The sequence below is a fragment of the Eucalyptus grandis genome, chromosome 2 (assembly GCF_016545825.1).
Source record: "Eucalyptus grandis isolate ANBG69807.140 chromosome 2, ASM1654582v1, whole genome shotgun sequence".
In the NCBI taxonomy this organism is placed as follows: Eukaryota; Viridiplantae; Streptophyta; class Magnoliopsida; order Myrtales; family Myrtaceae; genus Eucalyptus; species Eucalyptus grandis.
The window spans coordinates 35,354,133-35,374,543 of record NC_052613.1 but is presented as its reverse complement, the minus strand read 5'-3'; the positions used below and the strand labels follow the sequence as shown (position 1 = coordinate 35,374,543).

The 20,411-nt window shown below is 39.1% G+C and overlaps 3 protein-coding genes across 9 annotated transcripts; all 3 read right to left on the bottom strand.

Annotated features, from left to right (window-relative positions):
- Positions 1–1,924: 1,924 nt before the first annotated feature.
- On the bottom strand, positions 1,925–19,572 carry LOC108954101 (probable inactive receptor kinase At5g10020). Of its 7 annotated transcripts, none has more exons than XR_005548467.1 (4): positions 6,016–7,378; positions 4,801–5,093; positions 2,704–4,594; positions 1,925–2,215 (listed from the first exon to the last, which is right to left on the bottom strand). XR_005548467.1 is itself a non-coding variant. In XM_039307285.1 (4 exons), exons 2-4 carry the CDS (start codon positions 6,347–6,349, stop codon positions 4,415–4,417), a joined length of 807 nt encoding a protein of 268 aa, XP_039163219.1. In that variant the 5' UTR covers positions 6,350–6,656; positions 19,395–19,572; the 3' UTR covers positions 1,925–4,414. The 7 variants fall into 7 exon arrangements, 1 of the variants encoding a protein (XP_039163219.1); XR_005548468.1 differs by having other exon boundaries at positions 3,655–4,594; XM_039307285.1 differs by adding an exon at positions 19,395–19,572 and having other exon boundaries at positions 1,925–4,594; positions 6,016–6,656.
- On the bottom strand, positions 9,423–12,102 carry LOC104435249 (putative disease resistance protein At3g14460). Its single transcript, XM_039307032.1, has 2 exons — positions 9,965–12,102; positions 9,423–9,882 (listed from the first exon to the last, which is right to left on the bottom strand). The coding sequence occupies exons 1-2, from the start codon at positions 12,100–12,102 to the stop codon at positions 9,423–9,425; spliced, it is 2,598 nt and encodes an 865-aa protein (XP_039162966.1).
- On the bottom strand, positions 12,245–13,635 carry LOC120290675 (putative disease resistance RPP13-like protein 1). The gene has a single exon (XM_039307030.1). It carries the CDS (start codon positions 13,592–13,594, stop codon positions 12,245–12,247), a length of 1,350 nt encoding a protein of 449 aa, XP_039162964.1. The 5' UTR covers positions 13,595–13,635.
- Positions 19,573–20,411: the final 839 nt, after the last annotated feature.

The window sequence follows — 20,411 nt, the reverse complement described above, 5'->3', positions numbered from 1 at the left end:
TGAGAAATAACATCGTGAATAAATTCTGAAACAAGAAATCTGATTTCTGATGATTTAGAGAGCAAAATATGTTACTTCTTAAGAAATGACCATAGAATGATCAAGATACACCTGACTAAGTTTTAGTCTACAAAATATGATTTACTCATACTATGATCTGACGTCCAGTTTAGCACTAAAAATTTTCGAACTTGTGCCAAAACTTTTCAAAATCGTTAATTATAAGACACTCTCGTGGTTTATGTCCAACTTAAATTTTACATGATATTATTCAATAAACGCATTTTGTGCGACTTTTTAAAATGGTTAATATCATAAAAAATTCCAATTGAGTACACCTCTAACAAATTTATCATAAATTAATTTTTTTACAAAAAAAATCTCAAATTTGTATATTTGTGACGAATTTATCCTACATTAATTTCTATTAAATTATATCAATACTATGAAAAACATAAACTAGTACAAATGGATGATAAAACCCTAAATTGATATACTTGTCAACTATCATGTATAATCTAAGTAATTTGACGGTAAAATTTAATAGAATAACAAAAAGTAAACTTGTCACAAGTTTATGAGCTTGAGGTTTGAGGTTTGAGGTAGTAAAAAAATTATTTTGAGGTGAATTTGTCACATTGTGTATCAATTTGGAATTTTTAATGGTATCAACCCTTTTCAAATGCTAACATATACGACATGGCAAATTGCAAGCCACGGAAGAAGACGCTACTAGCTCATCAATATCTCTTGATGATCTATGGATCAATTCATCCTCTCGAGCTCAAACCCATCCTTGACAAAGTTTCTCGAAGTCAGTTTCTCTCCCACCCTCACGAGCTACACTACTACCTCGCCTACCTAATTGAATTGACTTGTGAATCTATGGGTTTCAATCGAAAATATGGGTTAAACTAATATATAGTCACGACTTTGGCTTTTTAGTTAGATAGTTAGAAATGAAAAAAAGATTAAGGAGTAGAGATAGAGCACACAGTTGATATAAAAGGAGGAGATGATGATGATAGTGATGATCTCTAAATTATATCACAATACAAAGAATCAAGATGTCACCTGACTCACACCCTCAGATATGTTTCCCTCTTCTTTTTGCAGCTATTCTGGGACTTCAATTTGCTGATTTCTCTTTGCTTTGTTTGTGCGCCCTGCCTCAATTTATTGAGTGCAAGGGCAGAGATAAACTGAGTAACCGAAACGTGAATGGAGTGCATGTCATTGTCGAGTGTCAATCAGTGAGTTTTTCTTTAGCACCCGTAAGAAGAATCCGAACTATTTAGAACCAGCCAACAAGAAAGTCTTCCAATTTGATCCCATTTCTTGATCCTTTCATTTCCCTTCCTTTTGGGTATATCCTAGACTGAGATTGCTCAATCACAATAATTTCGCTGTAATTGACAGAACTAACCCTTTCTATTGACTATGTTCAATGCCATTGTTGTCTCCAGTGTTGAAGAATTTGGTCAATGACTTTCCCACCGTCACTTTCTCCGAAGAATTTGGGGCAAAAAATTTCATGGCGTTAAGTTAAGAGCTTCTCCGGTCCGTCAAAATGAAGCTTCTTCTAGCTCCTATGCATGATAAGCAAGGACCATAAAAGTTGAGATCCCAAACGTGTAGCCATTGTAATATCCCCACAGAAACAAAAGAACCAATAACAAATGTGGAATCAGTGCCTTCATTAACAAGCTCTTACTTAACTAGGTTGATGTTTCTTTCCTTCGGATGCGATATACGATCAGCTCACTTGATCATGCATTGTCACACGCACAATTATGCTGGTGTGCATTATTTCGTTCAGATGCCTCGTGTTTGCGGGTTGATATGTCTCAGGCCATGTCACGTGCTATTGAAATTTTCTCACAATCAGCAACAAAAAAAAAAGGGAAAATAAAGAGGTGGGTGGTTTATGCCCAAATCAACCGATTTTCACGAAAAGAGTTGTCAATATGATTGTTTCTGTGTTGAGTGTCACATTTGTTGAAGCATTGTATGTGCTTGTCGGGCCCAACACTTTCAGGAAGAAACTGACGCAATTCAAATGAACAAGTAGTCTCACGAAGTTCCAAAGAACCAGAAGTCCAGCTGCATTCACAGACAATTATATGGACCGAGATAAAGCTCCACTCTGCAAATTTTTCGGCCACGGTTGGAGCGAAATAGTACACTGGCTTGATCAAGATGGTGTGAACTTTTTCTGCAACAAAATGAAGAGGTGAAGAAGGAGAAAGAAAATGCCACAGTAGATTGTCGGTCCTAAATTGTCTGTTTAGCAAAGTGATGAAACATGAGTTACAGGACCAATGGAAAGGAGCGCAATAAGTAACGGCTCGGCCGTTCTGGCAGAAACATTGCCAACAAATTATTCAGAAGTAAAAAGCAAACGGTCACAAATAAGAAAAAGAATGATGATTATCCCCCTTACATCTAGATGCAGCTATTTGGATGATTTCTCCGGAAGAATACCAAAAAAGAAATCTTGGCAAGAACTAGATATGCTAGACCTAATCAAGTGAAGAATTAAACACAAAGACCAAATATGAATTAATTGGAAGAACCAAAAATAGACAAGAATGAGAGTTAGTACAGGAAGTAACAATGACCAAATTTATCAATTAGCTTGGCGTGCGCATAATGGCCGTAGAGAAATAAGATCTTCAAAAAACTGTCTTACTAATGTCAGACCTGTCAGACGCTGGAAGGATCATCTCAGAGCCACCTCCAACATTAAAGTCCGGAGCTTCTAACAAGATGTTAGTTGACCTCAGGTTGCTGTGCGGTATTCCTTTCTCATTATTGAGGAAGTTCAAGCAACGTGCCATATATAAAGTGATCTGGAGCCTTGTGTCGAGAGACAAGGGCGATAGTTTCCTTGGATCCATCTTTGCTGCAAAGAGCTTCAAACATGTGCCATGGACTCGTGGGTGTTCTTAATCAATGCTAAGTAACATTCAATTGTTTCCTATGTTATCTTCAGTATTATCTCAATCCATGCCAATAGGATTTTCCAGAGTGAAATGACGATGAACAACTTCAATTCCCAAATAAATAAGGGTATATTTTACATTGCCCAAGCATAGAAAAAATTAATGTATAAGCACCAACCCTCTGTATAACCGACTAAGTCATTCTGTTCATCAAATCCACTATTACTATGTTCAGGACCAAAAACCTAGCCAGTTGAAAATTGTCATACTGTACTAGCTTTGCTCCATATGTCGAGATGGTTAAGGTGCTCTTCCGTGGATGGCATGTCTGACTCCTGATGACCATCTTCTACGTTTTCTAGAGATGCACTTTATTTGCAATGCCTTCACTTGCAGAAGATAGTGCACATAGTAAGACAGCACTAAGACCTCATCCGACTAATCTCTCACATAGACCATGAATTTAATAAGGGTAGAGCATCACACAAAGAGGGTTGCAGTTTATTCAATTATAAAAAAATAAATTAGAATATGGATTATCAACTTCTGCTTTTCTAAGCAACAGTTCATTGCCAGTTTAAGCTTTAAGAATCACGAGCTAAAATACTTAGACATGGAAACAGGTCTATCGATAGCAAGACCATGGCAATGTTTGGATCACATATTAAAGGTCTAATATCAAGTCAAGCATAAAGACGGGCAAGGTTACCTCCAAGATAAAGGTCCATGCTTGCTGCATGGATATAATTAGATATGATAAGCTTTTCATGCTCCTTTAACCCGCCTGTAGTAACCCTGTAAAGGAACTAGATTTGGAAGTTTGATGCTCCCAAGTTTCTTGAATTCCCTAGTGAAGTCTTTCCTTCCTTTTGCTATTCCTTCGGTCAACCATCTGACAACCAAAACATGGCCGGAATGAAGTGCAGCTTTACATGATGTTACATGACAACCCCTTCCCATGACTTCTGCAGGAGCACACGAAAGTTCTCCTGCTGTGAAGATAAAGGACCTGTCAAATAGATTCAAGTCACCATCCAACTAGTCCGGAGAACCAACCTTGAGCACACTGGGTTCGTTAGAAGGCAATGGATTTGAAGAAGACAACAGAGATAGGAGAAGAAACCAGTTCATCTATTCTTTCAACATAGCTAAGATCCACATTTACTTTTGCAACTGATGAATTTGATTCTGATTGAGGAGAAAAGCCCATCCAAGCATATGGCAGCTAATCTGGATTTAAAGTAACTGAAGACGATGGGGCTCCAATATCTTCTGGAAAAATGATTCAAGATTGGCTGCAGAATCGCCTAGAGAATGACCAATTTTCCATATATTTTCTTTCAAATCTTCACCTTCCATTTGTTTTCTGCTGCAGGAGATAAGGAAGCATAGAAGAGCTATCATATAAGCACCTCCAACCATCTGCAATAAGGGCAATCTTAGCAGCAGTTCTCATATGTGTCCCGAGTTCACTCAATCCTATCTGGCGGCCCTTCCGGAGATTTTGGTGCATAAGGAGAAACCAGCAAAGAGTTTCCTGGATGCAATGCTGAATCATGAAATCTTCTCAAGTTTTCAGGCACAATGCCTGAGAAATTATTGTAAGACACATCCTTGAAGTTCATCAAGCAGATTATCGGGAAGGCCACCTTCAAAGTAGTTGAAGAGAGCCACTCAATGAGATACTTGGCAGATCAATAATTCAAAGGCTGAAGTTCTGATCGGAAACTACAGAAGAATGATCTAAATTTTCCTCAAGAGGGATTGAACCATAAGTTAAGATCAGTGAATTTGGTTGAGCTAAACAAACTAGGAAAAAGGATTCCACTGAGCTGGTTGAGGCTAAGACTATTACCTTCAATTCTGGATATGTGCCTAAGACTTGGGGAAGAGGGCCCCCCACTAAATTGTCCGAGATCTGGAATGAAGTCAGTCTCAAAAATTGAGAAGTTTGGATAGGTAATGCTCCTGTCAATGAGTTGGAACTCCTTCCACAGAGTTTCCCCAACTCTATATTCATGATAAATTGCCAGAGAGCATGCTCAAGTCTATTGTGGCACAATGCCCTATACAGACAGTACCAAGCCCGACAGTCTGAAGATAAATTGAACTTCTTCAAAGTTGCAGAGGTAACACATCCAACTGGGTCTGCCAAGATGATGAATGACATCAGAATTACCATAAGTGTTACAATCAGATTCAGTTTTGTGAAGAAACCTGGAAATTTTGTTTTGCTAACTATAATCTGTGTAGCACATAAAAAGCTGTGAAAGCCAAGAACCAAATTCATGTGGCACATTTGCTAATCTCATTAAGAAATTCAGGCTTCACCTTCATTCCAGTTTGTAATATTAATCAAAACCTCCCCTGAACAGAGATTTTGTGTCAGTACATCATCGCATGGCAAGAGCAATGGCAATAATTATAGGAACCATATAAATGCTTTTAGAAAAACAATTCATTTCAGAATAACATTCCAAATGCAAACTCCATGAAAACATGCAGAGTGAGTCTCAATCAAAGTTACTTTTCCCAAAATTATTTTTTAAAGGTTGGTTATAGTACAACACATATCAAACAGACGGTGAAAGCATTAGATTTTTAGGAAAGTTTCTCCGATTTCTTCAACTTTCAGAGGAGGCGCAGAGACTTGTGAAATTTGCCTAACATACTTCTAGGGGTTCCTTTTCTTTTTCAAAGAGTAAAAATCCAAACACATGCTTCTAAAAGTTTTCAGAAACATTACTTTGTCGTAGCTAAAGAAACATGTCATCTTCACGTGGCAGGAAATCTATCTTCACTTTAGATATAACATCATCCCCTGCACAGAATGATTCTGCATGGACTGAATGAAGCGGGCAAGAGAATTTGGAGAAAAGCAAAAGAAACCCGCATCAAACAGGGGTGCAGTAAATTGGTTCAAGCTGGTTATCACTAAGATCCATCACAGACTAAATCATAGAGCTCTCCTGCAACAGCACTTGCGGCAAAGAACCCAACAACTGGTTGTTTCCGAGCTAGAGAATCTGAAGAGACTACAAAGTTGAAGGAGGGTATTTTACCCACTAACCTATTATTACTAGCATCAAACACCTCCAAACTGTTAAAAACAGCATCCCGATGTGCAAAAATAGCTCCCCTGCTAAAGAATTAGAGCCAAAGTTCAGAAAGCAAATTGAGGAAAGGAAACTAGAATTACCAAGCACCAGGTCAAGTGAAATGGAGAGCTGATTATAGCTCAGATCAGGATACTCTATGCTACAGAAAACAGAGAGCAGCTTCATGACATCTCCAGCAAATCCATTACTGTGCAAATCTAACCATTTCAAATGATCTAAGCCTGAGCTAACCTCTGAGACGATCCCTGTCAATTGGTTTTTAGATAATGAAAAACTCTGAAGCATGATGAGGCCAGAAACAGCAACTAAGCTGATCCCAATTAGGCCCACGTTGTCAAGAAAAAAGCTTTTGTGATATGACCTTCACTACACGTGACACCATGCCAATTCTGGGGACAACCATCAGAGGCCAAGGACTTGGAATCATATGAATCAAGAAATTGCCCTGAGCGGTCCCTCTGGATCCCTTTCTTCAGCTCCAAAAGCCCTTTTAAGTCTGACTGCGCAAGAGCATTGGCTACGAAGAGGCAAATTATCAAACATATCATCTGCATTCCTCACTCCACAGCCCCAGCTCCCAAAACTTCTGCCACTGACAAGCAAGATTGACCGAGAGAGAAAACGAAGACATTCTCAAGATTTAGCCCAAAGCAATGGATCAAATTTGGAACCACAAAAAGGCATCACCAAAGTAGATCAAAAGGAGAGAGAGAAAGAGAGAATTTACAAAAGACACCGACAAAAGCAAAAAAATCATAATTGGAGTAAGGCCGCGAGCTAGCCAAGTGAAAGACCCGATGAGAACTAAAGCTAAAATGTCCGCCAAAAAGCCACCATGAAAAGTTGACATAACCCGAAATCTTCGAAGCACAAGAACGACTAGATCCCGTCACGCAATAACAAAACACCCTTTTCCCGAAAATTGCAAATCTAGAAGTTCCGGCAGACAATCATCGAGTCGATAGAGAGAAATGCGGATAATCCCACTTCTCCAACAACAAGGAGTTGATGAAAATTTGTAGGCACCTTTATGAAGCGAACATGCAGAGGCAATGCACGGCGATGATGAGCAGGGAGCCAAAGATTGGATGATGACGAGAACCAGCTCGAGCTTTCGACAGTTGACGACAACGGAAATGGCAAAGAGACACGGACACGCACGGTCGGAACAACGTAGTGCGAAGGAAGTGGATGTTAAACACAGACCAACACGAAGACGTTTTCTCGCATTGTATTGATTCTATTTCACTTCTCTCTTACGTTTTCCCGATCTATATCAGTCTACAACAGTCTACAGGTTTCTATTGTTAGTGTTTCGAGATCGTTGCCATTTTGATTGTAACCATGGAAACCGCTTGACAATTCAATTAACATACCTAGGCTGATAAGATGATGTATTGATCGTGTGATCTGCATGTCGATTTTAAAGTAGTTAATTGTTTAATAATTGCTTCGAAGATGTTCAATTAGTAAGATCCTATTTATAATATGTTTAGCTAAGTAATCGTGTTTGTTCATGTTCACGTTAAGGTTAAAGATTTGAGATAGATTGACATAACTGATTGATTGAAGTATTATTTATATCATTTAATAATGAGTTTTAAATATATTTTAGACATGATGTCCCTTCATGTATGAGTTTAAACTTTTGAGTTGAATTTTCTAACATAATATTAGAGTTAATGCAATCCATTTTCCCATTTAAAAGTATTCATATCATCTCCTTGAAAAGGCTTTATGGTGTGGGAAAACTAGAACAATTTTCTTAGACTCCTTTTCCACACATGAGCTCCCACGGGATGGTTCACATGAAGTTTATTGAGCACTGAGAAGATAAGTCTATTATTTCTTGGCATCCTTTTATTGTTGCTTTACTTCAATCCTGAAAAAAATTAAAATGTATATCATTAATTAATTAACTCTCCTCTCTCTCTCTCTCTCTCATATTCTTATTATGTCTATTTGCAAAGCATGGGAATAGAAATGGAGAATTAAATCGACAAAAAGAGACTTAGGGTTGAGCAGTGTAGGATCGATTCAAATTCTAGCTAAAACTTACTCATTGAAATCGGTTTTTCACATAGAAAAAAAAAATCGATTTTCAAAATATCATAAATTTCAAGTTGGTTTCAGGATTTATTCAAGTTGTACTTATATTCTTAAAACTCATATTTATAATTTGAAAATTATCAAACATTAACAAAATTAAAGTCATAGTCATGGAAGTTCAAATCAATGATTCAAAATTATACATTGATATGACATATCGCAAGATGGCATGAATACATAATATAAGAAAAACACAAACATTAACAGCTACATAGGATTGGAAAAATGACAGAAAGAAAAACTAACATTGGGCTTTTCATGCAGTTAGAACACGAGGAAGTCATTAAATGATTCAAATGCCGTGGACATCGGACTCTGAGGCCATCTCTCTGCATCTGTTTTTGGCGGAAGTAGCCCGTCTCGCTGTGTAAAAGGTATGACCCTGCTCACCAGCAGCTGAAAGCTAATTATTTCGCTAATCTGTCTAAGATGACAACGGAAACGACAGCATCAAATTTGGCTGCCCCATTTGATTTCCTCAAGTCCAACAGACGAATTTGCGGCTAGATTATTTCCCCATTGTCACGATTTTCACCCACATTTTCCAAGAAAAAAAAAGCTTGAATAATCCGAGTTCTACACACCCAAATGTCATCCCACTCTAAGCAAAAATGGGTTGGTTTGTCAAAACTATGCGAAGCTGTTAAATTGTCCGTCCAATTTGTAGAGTTTCCTAGAAGAACTGTTATGCAATGGCTAATAATTTGTCCATGGCTGAAGCATGTATATGATAGATGCAATCGAAACAGATCTCTGACACAAAAATTGCTAGAAATCTAACCAGAAAAGCTCAGGTTAATCATTCATAGCTGTGGCACTGGAGAACTGGCCACTTCAACTTTACTGGACTCTTAATTTGTCCATGGTTAAAGCATGCAGATAACAGACGCAGTTGAACAAACGTATCTCCGATGCAAGCATGGATAATTTGCCGAGTATGTCGATGGAAAATAGGCTCATAGAGCTCGCATATTGTACACTGATCAGTCAGCTCAACTATATCTAGCTAGCTTCCTCATGAACACCAACCATTATAATACAATAAATTCCTTCCGATTTGTCCCTTTGCTGATAAGTCTCATACACACGTATACAATACCTTCACATCATAGTCTATGCCAAATATAACACCAAAATCGAACAGAATGAAATGGAAGCGCCTACACGGGAAAAGTCAATGCATATTTTTACCAATGCCAGTAGTCGAAATCATACCGAAAATGGGAGATAAAGACGCAGGCGGAATTCTTCATGAGATCAGATCATTGTTTATGTAGATGGTCGGGATTTCTTTGATGAGGTGCCAATAGTTGCCAGCGTGCTTTAAGCATCGCTCTTCGAGAAGTTTGCAGTCGCTGATGGACAAATGCTTGAGCAAGGAAGGGAGGCCGGCCTTGGGCAAGCACCTCAGTTTCGGGCATCCACGAGTGTATAAGCGATGGAGAGAGCAAGGGAGGCCACTCGATAGACTCTCTAAGTTCCTCATGTCAGAGAGATTAAGATAGGTGAGAGAGGAAGGGAGGAGATCATGGTCATTGCCGTCACCCTCTGGAGGAAAGCACACCATATCTCCAAGTCCGCCAACACTCCCGTCGATCCATAAAGATTGGAGCGACACGAGTGTGTGCAAGCCCCACTCTCTCACATGCTGCTCCATGTTCACGCAGACCCTCACCTCGAAGGTCTCTATATTGGGAGGCAACCCTCCCCTGGGAAAGCATTTGATGTTCTCGCAATCGACAATATATAGGCTCCGGAGGGATGTGAGGTGATGTAATTTATCAGGTAGACTTTACATTCGGGCAACTCCAGAGGCTGAACTCAGATATGCTGGCCGGAAGTGGAGGGAAGTGCTCCAGCTCCAGAGCGGCGCACCCAAATATCGTCAAGCGAGTGAGGTGGGAGAGCTTGTGCAGGCTCCGGGGCAAGCTTCCCAATTGCTCACAATAGAAAATTCTTACATCTTCAAGCCACTGGACGTGGTGTTGGTGGCCCGAGTCTGAAACTATCTCCGCCAGTGACTTCACTCCCCTGCAGTTATGAATCTTAAGTTCCTTGAGAGTCACCGGTAGTCCGCCCTTGCCGAATGGTGATGCGGGCAGCAAATTGCATCCGTAGATTCTCAATTCTCTCAGATGAGACGTCTCATTGCCAATCTTAGTGCCTATGGGCAAATGCTGGAGATTCTGGCAGTTTTCAACGGTCAATGATGTCATAGATGCTGGCAAACCGGTCTCTGGAAAGGACCGGAGTTTTGGACAGTTAAGAACGATCAAGCTACGAAGAGAGGCCAGATTGTGCATCTCGTTTGGAAGCTTCTCTAGGTTTGAACAATCGCTCAATTTCATAGCTTCAAGGCGGCTAGGCAACTCTTTATCACTTTCTCCAGCTATAAAAGATACGAACTGAGGGCAACTTGTGACATTCAGGCTCTTCAGGCAAGCAAGATTCTGAGCATAATCTCTGTCCTGCCACAAGTGTATCAGGTTTTTGCATCTTCTTACCTCTAACTTCTCTAACTTGGTCAAGGAGCTTGTGTACCCAATAGGAAAGCAAGCGAGCCCCTCGACATTTTCAACGGCAAGAGTGGTGAGAGAAGTCATGTTAACCAAGCTCTTAAAAGTCACCTCGTTACAGCCTCTGAAGTATAGCTTGCGGAGAGACGAAAGACTAACGGCAGGTGAGGCATCCAGAAGCGGACATGAATCGATATCAAGCCTCACAAGGGCATCTATTTTTTCCGGCAATCGTCCCTTCAACAAGGGACAATTGCGGACCATTAGATGCTGAAGACAAGGGAACGGCACTTCTGTATCTTCAGCGCCATTAAAATGAGTCCAGTCCTGCCAGAATGGCATATCCTTGAACTCCAAAGTTGTTAATGATGGAAAAGGCTCTATAGTTTCGTAAAATTCGGAGCCCACCGAGCACACAGCATCCAGACCTTCGATGTGCAGTTCTTTCAGGGAGGATAGCAGCCCAAGTGATGGTAATGATCCAACGTTACGACAGCCACACAAGCGCAAAGAGACCATGTTGAGATGCGATGGATTTCCCAACCAGAAAGGGAATTCAATGCCGCTGTAGTGGGAGATTGTGAGATCTTGAAGGTCTTTATGAGGCTGAAGAAAGTCAACGACCTTCATTTCAAGCTCTGCCTTCCGCGAATCTACAAGGGGTTCGCTCCATTTCATGATTAACCGGTCAATTCCACGCTTCATATGTAGATTAGCATCCTTAGCATCTCCAGCGTCTTTTACTTTATGCAACTCAGAGATTAACAGTTCCCCTCTAAGTTGCTCAAGGTGTTTTAACTCCTTTAACCTCCGCCCGTTCTCTGTTCCCACGATAAACTTGGGCAAAATCTCAAGATTCACCAAGTTACCTATACGTCGTGGCATGGTTTGTAGGCTCTGGGTTTCTCGAATGTCGAGATATCGTAAATTAATCAGCTTCTCAACACCTTGAGGCAATCCAGCAAGGTATGGGCAACCCCGTAATATCAAAGCCTCTAGGTTGAACAGCCCACCGATGGATTCAGGAAGCCTTTCAATTTCAGTGTAAGATAAATTAAGATAGTGCAGATGCCTCAGTTTACCTACACAGTCTGGTATCGCGTTGATGCAATAATGACTCAACGAAAGCACCCTCAAATACTTCAAGTCCGACAGCAAGTCACCTAGCACGCTTTGGGACAAATGCAACATCGCGAACTTCCTGGGTCGCGGTTGCAATGAGATGAAGCTTCTTAGTCGCTTCATTCTGTGATACACCGTAAGTCTTTTGGATGCAATTCCGTAGCTCGAAATGAAGGATGCGTGACGAGCTGAAGATGCATTACTCTCATTGATCTCTGACTCAAACCCCCGTGAGCTAAAGTGCGTCGGACCAGCAACTGACTTTGCGAGGTCATTCAGAAGATCATGCATCGAGGATCACAAACTGTTGCTGCTTGATTCTTGAAAAAACGATCTCGATACTAACTCCTTGAAATAATTAAGACCTGTCTTCCAGAGGTTCTCTCCTTCGCTTCTGTGTACCAAGCCCTCCGCCATCCACCAATGGATCAACTCATCCCTTTCTATTTCGTAATCCTTGGGAAAGATCGCGCAGTAAGCAAAACATCTCTTCAGATGAGGAGGGAGATGGTGATAGCTGAGTTTCAAAGAGGGAAGGATCTCGTTTCTCTCTTTTGCTAGATCCCAAATTCGGCTGTTGGATATAGCTTCCCACTGGTGGGGATCGACGTCGGTACGTAGTAGTCCGCCCAACATCTTCACAGCCAACGGCAAGCCTTTGCACTTCATCACTATTTTCTCCCGAATGATTTAAGAGGGGTGTGGTGGTCGAAATTTTGGCGCCAAGAGCGTGATAGGCCAGTAAAGTCAAGCAAGCATCTTCAGGCAGCTCCTTCAGATGGTATGCCGGAGCACCGGCCATTGAAGCAACACTGAGGTTACGAGCTGTAAGGACGACCACGCTCCCTTCAGCTCCGGCTTGGAAAGGCTTCAGGAAATCAGTCCACTCTCCGTACTTCTCGGTCCAAACATCGTCCAAAACGATAAGAAACTTCTTTCCAGACAGATTTTTCCACAACTTCTCCTGGAGCCGGTCTAGGTCGTTGCCTTCGCCAGACAAACCAGTGATATTCTCCAAAATCCTCTTTGTAATAGCAGCCATGTCGAAGTCATCGGACACGCAAGCCCATGCTTTGACATCGAAATAGCTGGCGACTCTATTGTCGCAATACACTTGCTGAGCTAGAGCGGTCTTACCGACCCCTCCCATCCCAATTATGGGAATCATTTTCGGGATCGCATTTATGTTGTTGATGCCTTCTTCTTCTCCAATCAACAATCGAAGGACCTCCATCTTTTCCTTCTCCCTACCTACAAAACAATACTCTGGGACATGCGTGGTGAGACGCCGCCGCTGGCCTCGGTTGGACGCCAGCTGGTTGGCGTCGTTCTCTCTCAGGCTCAGGCTATGTTTCAGCTTGATAATCTCCTGCAGTCGACTGTCGATATTCTCTATTTTGGACCTCATTTTCTGGTCACGCACGAACTCTCTGGGAGTGAAGCAGCTCGGCACGACCAGAAGTGTCTTGCTCGCCCTCCTGGAATCCACCTTCTGCTTCTTTTGCCTGGCTTGAGCATCGAAGTCAGAGAGTAAGTCCTCGATGTCGTAGCCCAAGTTCTGGAGGTCCTCAAGCCACAACTTGACTCCAGCATCACCAGTCAACTGCTTTTCCTCCGCGTCTTCCAGAGCGCAGTTTATTCGCCGGAGCTCCTTCTCCCATTTCTTCAGCAGGATGGGGAGTCCCTCGCGCTGCATGAGGCTAAGCAGCTCGCCAGAGACTAACCGGTTGGAGAGCACCTTGAGGAAGGTGCTAAGAAGCATCTCTCCAATGTTCGGTTCCATCTCCTTAAGGAGGATTGAACCGCAATGCAGATGGTTGTGAACCAAAGTGTGCGTTTGAGTGGAAAATGGAGGCAAAGCTGATCTCTCAAGTGCTGGAAGAGAAGGGAGAGGGGTGAGCGAAAGGTCGGACGACGTACTGTAATAAAACTAGACTATCATGCAATGTTTGGGAAAAATATTGTTGTTTTTTTTTTCATTACAAGGAAAAAAATGGTTGTGAGCGAAAAGCTTCACCGATTGCTATTACAATAGCATTGAGTTCTATCTGGACGTACATTGGTAGCTGTCTTCTCAAATACTTCATAGGGACAAAGAAAGATAAGATTGGAGGAAGGTGCTATTTTCATCTCTACTTAAATCCCCTCCTCTCTTACTAGATGGACAAGATCGGTCTTATCGGTTTTCATATTCGCACGGTTTCCTTTAACTTAGTTATTTTCCTTTTACGGTTTTCTGTATTTAAACTTATTGCTATTTAGAAAATAAAAGCTGATATCTTCCTCATCATTGCTCTTATATTAACTTATCTATTCCTTGTCCCTCCTAATTCTAATTTTGATTTCATTGTCTAAAAATTATTTCCAGTCTATCTATTTTCTATATAAGAATGTGTTTTGTTCCATGTAAGACGTATTAGGAGTATTCAAAACCCAAAAATCATTGGTATGAAAAAGTTATGGACATTGAGTTATTTTGATATCTTCCGGTAGACACTCCATGAATGATATTAACTTTTGTTAATCCAAAATGAATAATAATTCACCGACAGTTTGAAAGAGATTATTATTTGGTGCAAAGCGTTGTTTTAATTTTGTTACCGTCTTTCAAGTTTCATGTTGCGGAACGGAACTGTGATTTTGTCTTTAAAAACCTTTGATGGTGATTTCTTCTTTTTCATCTAATCAATCTATTAAACGTATAACTATGTAAAAGACAACCAATGAAAAATATGTACATAACAAAAATAGGAATTTTATAAACATAATACCGTGTTAAAATGTGGGTTTGTGCCAAAATTTTGTATATTCTACTTGACGATCAATTAATAAATTTTATTGACCAAAAAAAATCAATTCATAAATTTTCTCGACATCGTATAGAAATTTCTCTCTTCGACAAACCTAATTCTAGCTAAAGTAAAATTTAAAAAGAAAAAAAAATAATTCATTTAATATTCATGGCAAACCAACAATAAACAAAAAAAAAAAAAACATGTAATATTTTTAATTATATCAACTAGATCCAACATAAATAGAAAAAGCTAAAAAAAGATGGAAGGATAAATAAATAAATTTGGAGCATCATTTTAAATTGAAATTAAATAATTGAGGGAAATTTAGGTGGATTTAGTCGTATATGGAGTGAAAATAGCTTATATAATGTAAAGAAAAGGAGGACTAGTTTGTGGCCATAGCAAGATAAGGAGGACAGTTGAAAAATAAAATCGTAAATAAATTTTGAATCATGAAATTTGATTTCTGATGATTCAGAGAGAAAAATATTTTACTTCCTAAGAAAATGACCGTAGTGTGATCAAGATACACCTGACTAGGCTTTAGTCTACAAAATACAATTACTCATACTATGATCTGACATCCGGTTTAGTATTAAAATTTTCTGAACGTTGCTTTGTGTCAAAACTTTTCAAAATAATTAATTATAAGATACTCTCACGGTTTATATCTGACTTAAATTTTACATGATATTATTCAATAAATACATTTCTACTGACTTTTTAGAGGGTTAATATTATTATAAAAAAAAAACCCAAATTAGTACACCTATAACAAATTTATTATAAAATAATTTTTTTATTACAAAAAATCCCAAACTTATATATTTATGACAAATTTACATTCTATTAATTTTTATTAAATTAGATTAATACCATGAAAAACTATAAACTAGTACACTTATGACAAACAAAAGGTAAAACCCTAAGTTGGTATGCTTGTCAACTACCATATGTTATCCAACTTAGTAATTTGAATGTAAAATTTAATAGAACAACATATAGTAAACTTATCACGGGTTTATGAATTTGAGGTAAATTAGTTTGAAATAAATTTATCACATATATGTCAGTTTGGGATTTTTCATGATATCAACCATTTTCAAATGCTAACATGCATGACGTGGTAAATTGCAAGCCATGGAAGAAGACGCTACTACCTCATCAATATCTCTCAACAATCTATGGACCAATCCGTCCTCGGGAAAACCTTGCCATCCTTGACAAAGTTTCTTGGAGTCAGTTCCTCTCCCATCATCGTGACCTACATGTCTAGCTCCTAATCGAATTGACTTGTGAATCTATGGGTTTCAATCGAAGATATGGGTTAAACTAATACATAGTCATGACTTTGGCTTATTAGTTAGATAGAAATGAGAAAAAAATTAAGAAGTAGAGATAAAGCACACAGTTGATATAAAAGGAGGAGATGATGAATGATGATCTCTAAATTATATCACAATACAAAGAATCAAGATGAAGTTGGAGCCGGGCCTTCTTTTCGCATTATTCACCCAAGCTTCATCCTGGTCATGGATAGATCACCCTCAGCTATGCTTCCCTCTTCTTTTTGCAGCTATTCTGGATCTTTAATTTGCTGATTTCTCTTTGCTTTGTTTGTGCGCACTGCCTCAATTTATTGAGTGCAAGAGCAGAGATAAACTGAGTAACCGAAACGTGAATGGAGTGCATGTCATTGTAGAGTGCAGTACCTGCCTGGCCTGGCGGTGCCTTCTACCAGTAAAAGATAGGTTTGAAAAGTAAAAAAGAGGGAACAAACAAAAAGAAAAATAAAAATAAGTGTTCTAAAGGGGAAAAAGGGACAATCGGCTGAGAGCGTGTCGATAGGTTTGAAAAGACAAAAAGAGGAAATAAAGAAAAAGAAGTGTTATTAAGGGGAAAAAGTAACCATTGGCTGCTGAGAGCACCGACAGGAGAAAAGGAGAGACATGGAGGAAAAAGAAGAAAAAGTGGGGTCGGCATGAGCAAGCCGTGGACGACTCGTCGAGCGGAGTCAACTAGTAAGCGCTTGCACCCCTCATTCGTTCAACCGAAGTTATTTTCCAAGTTTAAGACTCAAATTCAGAATTTTAAAAAAATTGAGCGACGAAATAGATGAACCACATATTTTTATCGAAATTATAATTTATAATGTTGTGGGGCTGTAAGATTTTGCGGATCTTACCTTTCCCTGAAGCAAAATTTCAAAGTTTCCTCCGCGTGATGAACAGTGCGCGTCCAACAAATCCAGGCCCATTTTTTGTTAGCTTTCCGCTTGATTTTGGGACGGTTAAGTAAGGATTCTTGTAATATATTTGACGGGCTTTCTATTAACTATAAATACATTTAAAATAGGGTTTGGTGGAAAGAGTTATGGCGCAACGAAGTTTCACGCTCAAGTTCCACATTACGGATGGCTTGAATAATCACTTCAGATATGCGATTTATTAGCACATAGGTGTCATTTTAGTATAGTTTAGTTGAGTCATTAGTTAACATAGCATTTTACTTGATTTTGATATTATTTCTTGCTTATATGATATGAATACAAGTTCTTTGATTCGAGGGAGCCTCGTTTCAGGTGAGTAGTGCTATATTTTCTTTGGGTTTATAAAACCCATGCCTTGAAGTATGTATATATATACATATTGAATTGAAAAGAGCATTTTGTTGCATAAAGTGAGATCGAGTAGTCATTACTTTTCGGTTATTTTAGAACGGTTTGAGAAATGTATTATAAAATGTGTCGTGACAGTTTGCGTATGTTTATTATTTTATGGAAAGGCTTATAAATGATTTGAGAATTGAATGAGAAATGGCAGATGGTTATGTTGCAAAAATTTATTTACTTGGTTTATGAGATTGGGTTTTGAATTGGATTTCTAATATTAGAGGATGGATTGTACTCAATATGACTGTGAACCCAACGAGGGTTTGGGCATTTACTATATTTTGGTAATTGTGAATAGCTTGAGAAATGTTTTAGGAAATGTATTGCAAATATATATATAATATATATATATATGTATGTATGTATGTATGTATGTATGTATGTATGTATGTATGTATGTATGTATGTATGAACTTGGTTCATGATATGAGTTCTATAACAATTTGAGAAATGTTTATGAAATGCGTTTTGAAATGTCGTGAGTTTATGAAATAGATTATGAAAATAATGTGAGATGTGCCTTGTGAAATGTATGGTTCAATAAAAGGTTTGTGAAATGATATATTTTGGGTTTGCGAAACCTTCTAGTGAAAGAATTACATTGACTTGGAGTATGGTTCAATGAAAGCTCTAGAAAGTATGTTGCAGATTTTAGATTGGTTTTGTGGAAAGAATTAATTTGTGAAAGCCTTGTAAAATCAACTATGATATAAATGGATATATGACTAAGTGCTATACGATAACGTAACTTCGGAGGCCCACCTCTAGAGCTTTGTAGTGAAAGACTAATTGCTACGCAATAACGTAATTTCGTAGGAGCCACAATCTCTAGTGCCTTATATTATTGATATTGTTGGTCAAGGATTAAATGCTACACAATAACGTAATTTTGTGAGAGCCATCTCTAGGGCCTGGTACTTGATATATGTTGTCAAGGACTAACTTCTACACTGCAATGTAATTTCGTGAGAGCCGCCTCTAGAGCTTTGTATTACTCAAAGACTAAGTGTTACACAATGATGTGATCTCATGGAAGTCACCTCTGGGGCTTTGAGATGTGATGGGTTATGAGATTGATCAAATGGGCGTGTGTTTTGATATAAGGTGGATCCATAAATAGACCACTGATGGAAGCCTGAGCTAACCTCAAGGAAACGAAACTAGAATTGCCAAGCACCAGGTCATGCAAACTGGAGAGTTGATTATAGCTCAGATCAGCGTACACTACGCTACAGAGAGCAGCTTTGCGACATCTCCAGAAAATCCATTACCGTGCAAATCCAAGTATTTCAATTGATCTAAGCCTGAGCTAACCTATGAGACAATCCCTGTCGATTGGGTTTTAGATACTGACAAATTCTGAACCATGATTAGGCCAGAAACAGCAACAAAGCTGAATTTCCCAATCAGGCCCACATAACCAAGAAAAAAAGCGGTTGTGACATGACCTTCACTAAACGTGCCATGGTGCCAATTCTGGGGACACCCATCAGAGGCCAAGGACTTGGAATCATAAGAATCAAGAACTTGCCCTGAGCGGTCCTTCTGGATCCCCTTCTTTAGCTCCAAAAGCGCTTCTAAGTCTGACTGCGCAAGAGCATTGACTACGAAGAGGCAAATGATCAAACGTATCATCTGCATTCCTCCCTCCACAGCCCCAGCTCTCAAAATTTCAGCAGCTGACAAGCAAGATTGACAGAGAGAAAACGAAGACATTCTCAAAATGTAGCCCAGAAAAGGGAACTGAGTGAGCAACGGATCAAATTTGGAACCGCAGAAAGGCCTCACCAAATAAGATCACCCAAAAAAAAAACAGAGAGAAATTGCGAAAGATACAGACAAAAGCAAGAAAAAAATAACTGGAGTAAGACCGCGAGTTAGCCAAGCGAAAGACCTGGTGAGAACTAAAGCTAAAAGGTCCGCCAAAAAGTCACGATGAAAAGTTGACATATCCCGAAATCTTTGAAGCTAACGACTAGATCACGCAATAACAAAACACCCTTTTCCCGAAAATTTCAAATCTAAAAGTACTGGCAGACAATCATCGAGTCGATAGAGAGAAATGCGGATAATCCCACTTCTCCAACAACAAGGAGTTGATGAAAATTTGTAGCCACCTTTATGAAGCGAACATGCAGAGGCAATGCAAGGCAGCGATGAGCGGGGAGCCAAAGATCGGATGATGATGAGAACCAGCTCGAGCTTTCGACAGTTGACGACACCGGAAATGGCAAAGAGACACGGACACGCACAGTCGGTACCACGTAGTGCGAAGGAAGTGGAAGTTGGCAAGAGACACGGACATGCACGGTCGGTCCATGTAGTGCCAAAGAAGTGGAAGTTAAACACAAAGCAAAATGAAGACGTTTTCTCGCATTGTAATGATTCTATTTCACTTCTGTCTTACGTTTTCCCAATCTATATCAGTCTACTACAGGTTTCTATTTAGTGTTTTTTTAGCGAGAGGTCATTCTGGAAGCACAATATATATGTATATCAAGATCATAGTCATTTTGATTGTAACCATGGAAACTGCTTAATGATTCAATTGACATATCTACGCCAATAAGATGATATATTGATCATGTGTTTCTCGTGTCAATTTTAAAGTATTTGATTGTTTAACAATTGATTCGAAGATGTTCAATTGATAAAATCGTAATTACAATCCATTCACCTAAGTGATCGTGCTTGTTTGTACTTACGTTTATGTTAAAAATTTGAAAGAGGTTGACACAATCGATTGTTAAAGTATTGTCCCATATCACTTGACAATAGATCTTAAATGTTCTTTCTATTTGTTTTCTTCATCTATGAGTTTAAACTTTTGAGTTAAATTTTTTAATATAATATCAAAGTCAATGCTATCCATTTCCCTATTAGTAAAAAAAATTTCATATTCGTATTATCTCCTTGAAAAGGCTTTACGATGTAGGAAAACTAAAATAATTTTCTTAGACTCCTTTTCCACACGTAAGACCACACGGAATGGAGACCCATTTTCACATGAAGTTTATTGAGCACTTAGAAAATAAGTCTATTAAATCTTGGCATCCTTTCATTGTTTTTTTTTTTTTTTTTTTTGGTAATATTGGCATCCTTTCATTGTTGCTTCACTTTGATCATGAAAAATC